The sequence below is a fragment of the Protopterus annectens genome, chromosome 5.part0 (assembly GCF_019279795.1).
Source record: "Protopterus annectens isolate FY-2018-M chromosome 5.part0, PAN1.0, whole genome shotgun sequence".
Classification (NCBI taxonomy): Eukaryota; Metazoa; Chordata; order Ceratodontiformes; family Protopteridae; genus Protopterus; species Protopterus annectens.
The window spans coordinates 1,780,500,817-1,780,513,326 of record NC_056735.1 but is presented as its reverse complement, the minus strand read 5'-3'; the positions used below and the strand labels follow the sequence as shown (position 1 = coordinate 1,780,513,326).

The 12,510-nt window shown below is 40.4% G+C and overlaps 1 protein-coding gene across 2 annotated transcripts in view; it reads left to right on the top strand.

Moving 5' to 3' along the window:
- RUBCNL (rubicon like autophagy enhancer) overlaps positions 1 to 12,510 on the top strand; it is a 1,197,353-nt gene that overhangs the window by 1,068,655 nt on the left and 116,188 nt on the right. For both annotated transcript variants that reach the window (XM_044071584.1, XM_044071583.1), the window contains exon 12: positions 6,153 to 6,214. In XM_044071584.1, coding sequence (XP_043927519.1) covers positions 6,153 to 6,214 — 62 coding nt within the window. The remainder of the gene's footprint in view (positions 1 to 6,152; positions 6,215 to 12,510) is intronic.

Genomic DNA, 12,510 nt, shown 5'->3' with positions numbered 1-12,510 from the left:
TGTATAGCTTGTTTATGGCAGGGGTCCACCAGACTGGTTTCCTTTTCTTGGAGGAGAGAGTCTTGGTTTTGCTTGGGATAGCATGATCCATGCATTCTTGTAGGTGCTCGTAGAGTGCATTAGTAAAGGATTTTTGCAGCTTGGACAGCATTATCCTTTAGCATGGGGGATTTGAAACTTTCCACCTTGGTCTTAAGTAATGTGAAGTTTGCTTTTGAAAATTTTTCACTGTGGTTTCTTTGACCAGGGGTGGGGGCGGAATATGGATATCCAGAGTGATTAGTTTATGGTCAGATCTAACCAGCGAGGGGTTGACCTCTGGTGTGGGACGGTCGTCCATGTAGGTGATGACCAGGTCCAATATGTTGTAACCACTGGTGGGGGTGCTGACCAGTTGATCCAGGGTGTTTGAATTTATAAATTCTAGGAAATGTTGGGCAAGGGAGTTAGTACTTGAGTAGTTCTCCCAGTTAATGTTTGGGTAATTGAAATTACTCAATATCAGGGTGTTTGGTAGGACCTTTATCTTTCCCAGTGTTTCCAGAAATGTGGAATGGGGGTCCTAGGACATGGTGGGTGATCTGTAGCAAGCTACAATTTGAATTACAGTTCTGCCTGTTGTTAGTTGCACATGGATGATCTCTGAAGCATCGTGCTGTGCCACTTACCAGGATGTGTGGGTATCCTTGATGAATATGGATACGCCCCCGCCTTTTGTATTTCGGTCTAGGTTTTATGGCCGAAATGTATGGTATGAGTTTGTAGCCTGGTAGTGCTGGTGTGCTCTCTGGAGCCTTAAACCAGGTTTCTGTTACTGCACATATATTGATTTTCTCCATACTGAGGAGTGCCTCGAGTGCATGCATTTTGAGGTTTAGACTTCTGGCATTGAGTAGCATTACCCTCAGTTTTTTGTTACTTGTGTTACGGTGGTGGGTTTGTCTTTTGAGCCTTGCCTAAAAAAGGCACTATGGGGGTGGCAAGAGCCTTGGCCAGTATTCGAAAGCCTAAGGGTGACAGGTGCAAGCTGTCTCTAGTGAAGCAGCATGGCTTGTCGAGCATGTCATCCCAGGCTGACAGACACTGGATCCCCTTTGAATGACACCAGAAGCTTAGCCAATTGTTGAAATTGATAATTTTTCGTTATACCGTGGTATCATTCTTGGTGAGGGCAGAATGCTACTCAGGGTCAGGGTCATACCAGCCTGGGCTATGTGATTAGAGAGCTCTTCCATGTCTCTTTTCATGTAGTCCAGGGAGGTACGGCTCAGGTCATTCACACCAACAAGGACAATGACAGAGTCGTATTTGTACTTTTTCTGGAGTGACCTGAGTGCTTGTGTTATGTGGCAGATCTTGGCACCTGACAGGCAGCTAACAGTAACCTTCTCCTTGTTCAACCTAGTGAGTGGGACGTCAGTGTGCCTGACTATAGAGTCACCTATTACTTGTGTGTTGGGTATGTTATTTTGCCTTAAGGGCTGTGATTGAGTGGCACACTGGTTTTGTGAAGTATGTGTTTCATGGTTTGTGTTGGGGGGTGGAGGTTGCTTGGATGTCTGCTTTGGAGATTTCTGTTGCTTTTGCAGATTTTTATTTAGAGCCTCCAAGTATGTTTTTGTGTATTTATGTATGTTTTTTGCCAGTGCTGGTTTCAGAGGTCTATGTGAGACTAGTGGTGTGATGCATGTAATTCCCTTCTCCTCTTGACTATCAGGTCCAGTCTTGGGTTGAGAGATCTTAGCCTCCAGTTTGGCTGTATAATTGCATCTCTCGCATGTATTAGTGTTTGGTGGTAGGAGGAGAGGGTTGTCTGTGTACATGAGGCAGTTGTAACATTGCCTCAAAATGTCCAGATTCACCAGTTGGGCCAAGAGTACACCTGAAACTGCCCTTTGGACATGCCTGGATAGGTACAGTGAGCTGTTTTGCTGATTGTTGGTAATGTCAAATAGAGAGCCTTGTCCTTCTCTGCAGTATAGGGGGGCTCTAGTGCTAAGGTTTATTAGTGCTTGCTATGAGTTTTGAGCAAGTGCCGGGCTGAGAAGTGAATGGTTTGAGTGCTTAAGTTGAAAGTTTGTCTTGTTCCAAGGGAAAAATTGAAGAGTAGATTTTGTGCAGCCAGGAATAGTTATACCCTAGCTAACCGGCACTGCCCAGTGCGCAAAACCGTGCTAATGCGGGTTTTATTGCAGGGATATGAAAGAGATAGAAATTAGTCCAAAATGGCCAATACACTACTAATTTCTGGGCTGAAACCACTCCTCCAGGGACAGATAGGCTGCTCAAAGCTCCCCTCTCTCACAGGTGAACAGAGAAACTTCCTTCTATCCAAGTAAGGTATGGGCAAACAGTAACACAGAAACTTGTAACACAGCCCTGAATTCAGCACTAACCTGAAAACTGGACTAGCTTAGAAAAGCGGGAAAACAAGTATTTTTTTGTTTTTTTGCTTTTTCAGAAAATAAAGCAGATACAATAAAAAAAAACACTTTAAATGTACAGAAATGGCTATCACACTTGAGTGTGTAGCCTACAACAGTTAAACAGGTAATTTAAACACAAAAACAACTTTGTTAACGTGCAGGCAGTAAAATAAGTACAATATGTAGCTGAAACAAGCTTTTCAAATCACACTGTTTAAAGATTGATTTAATGCTTTACAAGGCTGTTTCAATGTTATGGTTTGTTTTTCCAGACATTCCACCCAGTCTGTGAAAACTGACCATAAAGTATAGCATGGCAAGCGTGGCAGGATGACAACTGTTAAACCACAATAGTTTTCTTATCTTTAATTAGTTATAATAGACATTTCATATATGCTATCCAGTGTATTTGCTGTAAAACCATGCTGCATTCAGGTGGCAGGCCTAAATTAATTTACCAAATACAAGACTAGCTTCTATGACCAAGCATAACAAGTAACTAAGTGTAATATGCAGCTGTGATTCCTATTATGAAGTGATATAATGCAGATTATTAACACATTGGGCAGTATTCAAACTCATCTGGCAGTGTGCAAGGCAAAACAAGCTGTCTTCCATACTTTGTAAGACTGTTCCTCTTGCTGCATATAAGAATCACTGTGAGCTTTTAGGCAGCAAGTTTTGTAGCTTTGCATGCATGTGTAGTAATCTTTGGGGGGGGGATTTATGTTAGTGATCTGCCCAGAACAATGCCCTGTTAAAAAAGTTGCATAGTATGGAATTCACAGACTGCTGTACTATGCAAGTGCAGGGCACGGCAAGAATCCAAATGTATGAGTGTGTGTGGCAGTCCAGTCATGTGCACCTGTGCATTTCAATAGTGGGGGTCTACCCACAGTGAAGCAGAGATGCTTCACCTTACAATGACTGGTGAAGTAGGTAAGTCATGGTATGTATGTGTGTGAATGAGAAGGTATGAGCATAGTTGTCTGTGTGTCACTGCGTGCTTGAGTATTGTGACAATGTAAGGGCCTTTTTATAAATAGCTGTTGTGTGTGTGTGTGTGTGTGTGTGTGTGTGTGTGTGTGTGTGTGTGTGTGTGTGTGTGTGTGTGTGTGTGTGTGTGTGTGTATGTGGTCTTAGTACCCACACTATACTGTAGAGCAGGTGGTAGGCTGTCAGCTGATGAATGGCTTCATTCCTTCAGTGGAGTAATTCCTGTGAATTTCCAGTTAATGAGAGGGCAGCCCATCTCATAGTGACTATGTATTTATTATACAGCTGGGATATCTCATAATGTGCAGCAGGATGTTGTAAGAGGACACAGGAGCTGCTCTTCATTACTGGGTTATTTGCTGTTTTTCTATGGCCTGTGCAACCTTTAAGACAGTAAATTTGAATAAAGGGGATATAGGAGCAAAGCCCACCACAGAGACTGCTCATTTATTGTAGATTTTGCTTTTGTGCTTTCTTTACTTGAGAACACAATGGGCCTTGTTACAAAAGACTTGCTTTCAGTGTAATTGACGACTTACAAGCAGGTGTTTTGGAATCTGGCCCCTGGTGTATGCCTGTTTATAGATAGGCCTTACAATAATGTATGTCACACTGAGTGTAAGTCTTTTGGAATCAGGACAGACTTACACTGAGAGCAACTCTTTTGGAATCTGATCCAAAGTTTGTGTCCTCAAATGTGTAGACATGAATTTTGTAGCTACAAGTATTTGATAAATCAAAATCACCAGCAGTTGTTACTTTTGCTATGCATGTTTTTATAGCACTATGTTACATGGTAAACTCAAAACTACACACGTTGTTAAGAAAAAAACATCCAAGATCTTAAAATTGTATAAGAATTAATGTCATCATAAACCACAAAGTTTGAAAAAAAGTTGTATGTCAGTTTGGGTACGTTACCTTTCCCCACACTCCAGGGTCACAGAACCACAGGTAAAGGACAAGTACACTTAAATATGAAATTTGTCACCGCACATATAATACTGCTACCATGAGAAGACTGAAACTACAGCTGTATTTTAAGTAATTAATGGAACCAGTATTCAACAGTGCATATAAAGCAGCATAAGGTTGAAGTGACTCAGTCATATTAGATCTGATATTAGCAGATCTGATTGAGTGACAGCATCACATCCTGCGGCTGAGTATTCAGCACTGACAGATGGAAATGCTTGATTGTTATATTTTATTTTTTTGCTTGTTTGCTTCTGGCTCTCAACATACATATATATATTTTGGAGGGGGGGTCCTTAACTTTGAGTTCAGGGAAGCTCCATTCTTTTGATTGTCCGGTGTGCTGGTTGACCTCTGTTCCTTAGTGACAGTGCACAGTTTAATGCTATACACATTTGAGACAAATTTATTGGAACAGTAGCAGCTTTCAAACACAGCGCAGTCAAATTATTTGCTGTTTGCAGACTTGATATTTACATGTAGTAAATTCAAAGGATGCTGAATAGTAGTAGTTCCTGCAGCTGCCTGGCGCTAATATGCTAGTGATATAAAGAAAAAGAAAAATAACCCATACTGACTGGGTACAGAACTCTTGAGTTATGTTTGAAGACCCAGAACATGCTGAGGCAGACAGAGAATTTCTAGGACCCATGACATGTGACAGAAGTACTTCCTGATATAGATGTTGAATTATGATAGGGCATATTGTACAGAACTGTTTTAGGCCAGTATGCCATAATATAGTAATAACCCACGCCTGGCTGTGGGTAATGCTGGATTTACCCACGGTTGGCGTGGTTTGGTCATGAGGGTGAAGCCCGAGTGGCCAAACAAAGCCAACCGTGGGTAAATCCAGCATTACCCACACCCAGAAGTGGGTTATTGCTGTTATACAATGCCATTATTTAAGAAAAAAATAATTACTTTTCTTAAATAATGGCATTGTATAATGCCTCCTTGCTGCCCTTGCGCAGCTGTCTGGTATTCTGCTGCACTTCTGATGTACTGCGCATGCATATGCCTATGCAGTACATCAGAACTGTGGGCAAAAGCAACGGAGAAAGCAAATCTACGTTGCTTTTTACAAACTGTTTCTGCTATGTTAAATGGGTTTAACATAGCGAGACAGCTTTAAAAAAAGCAACGGAGAATCTCTGTTGCTTTTTTTAAAGCTGTCTCGGTATGTTAAACCCATTTAACATAGCGAGACAGTTTTGAAAAAAGCAACATAGAAACCAAGATCTCCGTTGCTTTTTACAAACTGTTTCACTACGTTAAACAGGTTTAACATAGCGAGACAGCTTTAAAAAGAGCAACGGAGAATCTCCGTTGCTTTTTTTAAAGCTGTCTCGATATGTTAAACATAGTGAGACAGTTTTGAAAAAAGCAACGGAGAAAGCAAGATCTCCGTTGCTTTTTACAAACTGTCTCGCTATGTTAAAGGAGTTTAACATAGCGAGACAGTTTTAAAAAAGCAACAGAGAATCTCCGTTGCTTTTTTTAAAGCTGTCTCGCTATGTTAAACTCGTTTAACAGCGAAACAGTGAGAAAAAAGAGTTATAGTAATGGAAAAAGTCCGGGCGACCGGACCTTTTTCCATTACTATAACTCTGATTTACAGCATGCTGACCAATCATCGTGCACGTTTTTGAATATTAATGGGGGGGGGTGTTGTATAATAATCAATTAGATATACTGTAGTTTGACAGTATAGACCTGGATTTTACAACTGACATTTTCCCTTTGTTATTGTAGGAGGTGCGAGAGCAAGTTATACTTGTTAAACGGTTGTTGAAAACTTGTAGATTTGCAGAAAGGTAAGTTACTTTTGGCAGTAATTTGTTGTACTGTGGGTAGTGTGTACATGAAGATTGTCTTGGTTTTGATGGTTTGCTGTAACAGTCATCCAACTTTGAGGGTGAGTTCTAGGACATATGATTATGTAACTGGCAAAATGATAAACTTTTGAAAACAGCAGCCTGTTCCAATGCTTTTTAGGCTTGTAGTGCATGGAGTGCCGCAGTTATGCTCCAATATCAGGAAATAGCAAGCTTCTTAATCAACTTTCTGGTGTCAGAGAGGTACTTAAGCTTTTATTAAGCACTCCTAAGCACTATTTAGACTGTGACTTGTGCTGGGGATAAATATGGGAATAATGCTGCATGGCAATAAGAGTGGCAGAAGGGAAAACAGCTTTTATAAACTGCTAGAACTTCCCTCTGCCATGTTTATAAACATCAAGTGAGATAGAATAAATGGTCTTAATAGTTTTAAAGCTTTGTTCTTCAGAGCGACATTTTGTTTCTGCTGACTCTCTGACAGTGCTAAAGTCAAAGTCAAAGTACACTTTATTCTCATTTCGATTCACACAAGTTCAAACCAAGCGAAATTACATTTCTTCATACTCAATGTGCATACAATACATAGACTGCATTTAACATGACGATAATACACAAAATTCTATAGACACAGACAACAAACACAACAATAATAAATACTAAATGCTAAAAGGTTTTATTGTCTTTCAAAGGCTTTGAAAGATGATGAAATACTTCATGTTCCTATACTTTTTGTCTGTAACTGGTAGTACATAGAAGAGATAAAGCTCCATGCACTACAGAGAATTATGATCAGGTCCCACTGGTTCTCAACATGGATGCCAAGATCTACCTTTGAGTTTCAGTCTGTAAATGAATTACTTCCCATTCTTGTCACTAATATGAGACCTAATCATAAACATTTTTATTCATGACCACTTGGTGCACTAATCATCAGCTGCCTGTTTTCAGGTACGAACCTAGGAGAGTTAAAACAAGAACAGGAAAAAAATGACAATGCCATTCACAATTCACAGGGTTCTGAAACGAAGAGGCTGTAATACATAACAAGACATAGGTGACTTGGTTTTCCAGTATTACTTCCAGTAGAGTCTTAATCTTACATCCATTAACCGTAATCTTTTGTGCAGCATTCTCAGCTTCTCTAAGTAGAAGACTGTTGAAACCTGAGATGCTGATATTTCATGTAAACATCATTCTGTTTTTTTTGGCTACAGAATAATGTCTTTAACTACTGCTATTTACCCGGCACAGGAATGAAGGCAGATAAGGTGCGTAAAATTCAAATGTTGTTACAATGATTACTCACTAAAGGTAGGTATACTTACATACAGCTGTACTATTTCCAGATGTGCTTGATGCTATTTGACCATAAACAGAAGTGGTACATTTCCTGAACAGTGGTAGCTTCTGTGGGCATACAGAACTTTGTTCCAGGTGAATGTAAACTACGGCAGTTCAAGACGTCTACTATGCAACTTGTTAGATATCCAAAGTGATGATGTGTGTTTCTGACAGAGAGCAGGCCTTATTTCCTAGCATCTTCTTGTTTATGATTCCAAAGCTTCCACCTCCATTGCAGAGATGGGACTTACACAAAACATTCAGTATTACTATTCTTTAGACATTATTCCAGTTTTGGACAAGGGTATTACATTTTTTCTGTGGATCCAAGAACAACATATTTGCTTGTCTTGATTTTTCTAACCTACAAGAAATCTTAGGTGAGATTGTGGTTCAGCCATTTCCTGTCTTGCACTTCCTCCCTGGTTTTGGTTGCTTTACTGCTACTTAATCATTCATAGAAGGACAATACTGCCTCTTGCTGTTGGAGGTGAGACCTCTACATCTTCTGTTTAGAAAACTTACTTGTAAAACTAGTGCTAATACATGTTCTTACTTCAAGAGGCTCTTCTCAGAGTGCAATATTACCAACATGTTCTTGAGACCCTCAGAACAGCTGAGAAGCATGCTTACTTCCTACCTGCCAAGCATCACATTTTGGGTCTAGAGAGTTTCTTGCCAGTCATACATTTCTGATGTCAATCCCAGCATAGATCATGGAAAAGTTTCTGCCTTCAGTCATGAAGATGCCAGCATATTCGTAGTATCTCTGCAGTCATCATATTAGCATTCAGGTGCTTATTTTCAATGAGTGCCATACATGCCAGAGATTTAGTAAGGTTACCATGTAGATTAGACATGAAAATCTACAAGACTGCCTTGATGCAAATAAAATAGAGTTGGAAGTTGGCTAGTGCAAGGAGTGAAAGAAGGGTCTCTTGCATATTTCCAGGCATGAGATATTATGAAAAAGATAACCATGCAGGAGGCTAGCTGTCAGCTATAGCCTTCATTTTCCATTTTCATCCAGTCATTTACCAGTTGCTAGCTATCCATCTGCTACTGATAGATCAACTTTGCACCCATCATTAGGTGATAATGAGAAAGGGGTCAGGAAAGATACTGCACTGGGTACCACTCAGGAGAATGCAGCCTGTGGTTTTGAACATAACTGTCTTTCTTGCTGATGTGGATTGAGTCTTTGAGTCCCCAGGCAGGTAGTATAATGTTTCACATGGACATTGGGAGCTTTCCACGTTCTCATTCCTCTGTGTTTCCACATTACCGGTGAGAGCTGAGGAGGCTTCTGCTACCTCTCCTCTGCTCCACTGGCCTCAGTGATATCCACGTGTTGGACCTGAATGTACTGTTTGACTATGGTAGGAGATGACAGAGCAGGTACATGAAATTACCCTAAATGATTATAATTTAATAGCAGTACAAACAATTGAATGGGCCTCTTGTGCACACCTGCATCTTTGTTCAACATGCACCTCTCCTAAAGTTGGAGGAACCTTTAGATAACTTCCCCTCCTCCTTCTGGCACATGTCTGTCCCTTCTGTAATGCCTAAGGCTATCCCTTCTTAAGCCTCATTTAAGGTGGACATTTTTAACCTCGTCTGAATCCTTTTGAATGTAAGAATCATATGAAGTCAATGTTAGTGTTACTATCTGTAAGACAGAGAAAAAATTATCCTTTGTTGACTGGCTTAGTCCTACAAAACTAGTAACCTCTGTTCAAGGGAGATCTGAGATGGTACTCATAATAGTATAAGTGACTAAAATCACTGCTGCACTATTCCAGACAGATGGGTTTTCACCTCTGATATCTGGCCAGGGCACCAAAGCCTAAACATTCCCAGGAGCATACATCCAATATATGACCTCAGACTATCTCACCACCAGCCTTGGTCTGATCTTCATTTTTGTTTATACTGCAAGTCTTCTCAGATTCAAATAAGTGGCATATTGGGGAACCTTCCTTCTTGTTTATACTGTTTTTTGTGATTTTGCTAGATGTCAGCTAGGATAGGAAAGTGTGAGTGCAGTAGGTAGATACCCTACAAAGACTTCCGTTCCTAGTGTCTGTTTTGCTTGGGCATATTACACAGCTACATATCCTGTTCCTTCTGCCAGTCCTTTGTATCCAAGACATTGTGATCCTGTTTATCATCCCTGAATACGTTTTTACATATCCTACACCTAAAATGGTTGGTCTAGTCTATAATATCAGATTCCTCACACTTGACATACCCTTCACTTCCAAGGAAAAGCTCAATAGTCCTAGGCCTGAGGCCCAGTGTGCCCAGGCTAATTCCAAAGTAACTGCTGAGGTTACAAACTCTGCGGTACTTCTGACTTGACCTTAGATGTCTTCTGCCATGACCCCATTGGAGGCTAGTGTGGCATCTGAGACTGCACATCTGAACTGACTGCTACTAGGATGGAGAATGGGGAACTGAGGATCATTATTTCAGAAGGGATAGAGGGCATCCCTCAGATTCTAGTATAGGAAGAAATTCCTGGATCACTGATTAAGATGCATCAGCATCAGAGCCTTAGCATGTGGTTCAGATAGACATCATCTCAAAGAGAAAACACCAGAAAATCAAGTATGTTACCTCTTCTCCTCCTTCTAGGAAGAAAAAGTGGATGGACTTTTCTCAGGACCTATTCAAGGCCATTATGGCTCTTAAAAATCATTTATTTTCATCTCCTCTGCCCACTCCACAGAAAATTACTGTGGAATTTTCTTCTGAGAAAGAGGAGGAGACCTCAGATTCTGATGACCATTCCTTAGCTTACTCCTCTCAAATTCAATCTACTGGCCAGATGATAAGGATTCCCTCTGTCCTGATTCCCCTGTGGAAGAAGCATCCTTCAGAGAGACCATTATAAATGTGATTAAACTTTTTGAGTGGAAGTCTAAGCAAATTCCTGATGTCCAAAACAGATACGATAGACTTTTGGAAGTGGGCATCCATGCCCCTTTCCCTGTCCTTCCAGTTCTGGAGGCTTTTCTGGATACTTTTGTATCCATATCCACAATTACAGACTCTCAGCTCCCAAAATGACAGACAAATTCTACAAAATTCCAGAGGATCTTACATGTCTTTTTAAGAATGCTGTATCTCACCCTTCAGATGTTTTCTTCGCCTCAGACAAACATTGTAAGCTACTGCCAAATGCTAATTCCCTACCCTCAGACAAGGATGGCAGGGATATGGACAGGTGGGGAAAAAAGGTCTATACTTCTTCTGCCTTGGCCTTCAGGGCCATTGATTATCAGACCCAGATGATAAAATACATTTTATCCATTCTTAACAATTTGAAAAAAGGCTGTGGCTGATATGTCAGTCATGGAGTCCAAACAACAAATTTCATCCTTGATAAATCAGGTCACTCAAGTGGCCAGGCATTATATAAAATGCAACAATGGTGATGTTGAGGTCTTTTCCAAAGCAGCTGCTACTGGTTCGGTCATCAGAAGATACACTTGGTTGTGTAACCAGCCCCTACCAGAAGATTTCAAAGCTAAGCTACCAGATTCCCCCTTGACAGGTGCCTTTTATTTGGACAACAATAAACTAACTTATTCAAAACAATGCAGCAGCAAGGTAAAACTATGAAGGCTCCAGACAAATCCTTCTTATCTCTGAGCCCAGCTGCTAGATGAATTTCCCTGACAAACCCACTTCATTTGTTAGACGAGACTATTGGCCTTCTCAACAGTACAAGAAGGCATGCAGGAAAAGGTTTCCAGAAAAACTGAAAAGCGGCCTAGATTTGAGATACCCTTCACAGATAAATCTGTGTGGTTATCTCTCCCCTCCCCCTCATTTTTACCCCATGTCAAAAAGACTCTCTGTCTTTTTGTTCAAATTGTGTAAAGATTACCCCAGACAAGTGGGTACTCACCATCATCATCATCATCATCACAAAAGATTACAGACCATCATCAGAAAAGGTTACAGTATGCCCTGGAAGGAACTACTTTCCTTCAAAGGCATTCCACCTCTGCCCCACAACCAGTTAAATCTTCTCCCTCCTATCCTATGGGACATACAGTCTCAAGGCACCATAGAACCAGTTCCTCCTCAGTTTGTGGGATGAGGCTTCTATTCCAGGTTTTTCCTAGTACCAAGAAAGGAAGGACAGTGGAGACTCATACTGGATTCTCCCAGCTCAACGCCTTCCTCAAGGTATCAACTTTCAAAATACTGTCGCTTCAGGCCCTTTGCAGGCCTTTCTAGTATCTCTGAATTTTAAGGATGTGTACCTGCATAACCCATATGCCCTTCTTGGAGGAAATTTCAGATGTTTCTGAGGAAAGGAGTTATTAACAAAATGACATTAAGATTGTTAATTAACAAAGTCCTGCAGTAGAGAGATCACTGTTTGCCATTTATTAGTCATATTTTCATGTTTATATTCATATTTTCATAACTGAGAGACTTACATGTTATTGAAGGGTATGATGAGAAATGCAGTGGTAAGGAGTAAGGAAAATCCATTGCCATTGTACATTTATAGCACAGTATTTTGAGATATTGGAAGTTTTTTGCTAATCATACCTCTCAACTGTCCAGATTTTTTCTTCATATTTTTGGTCTATTTCTCCTAAAGTTGGTTGTTTTCTGGCAAATCACTAACAAATCATTGAGGACTGAAGTCAGAAAATAACGGCAGACATTTAAGTTTCAAACTTCATATCCTTCAGAAAACTCATGCTAATGCAAAACCTGGTATTCTATCAATTTTCTAAGCTTGTAAGAGCAATATTTAAAACGTGTCCCTATTTTTGGGCCTTTGTCCTGCCATTATTTGTGGCTTTGTCCAGATTTCTTGCTCTAAGACGTTGAGAGGTATGCTAATAGTTATGAAAATAAGCAATATGTCCATATGTGCTCAATACTTCAAAAACTGACTA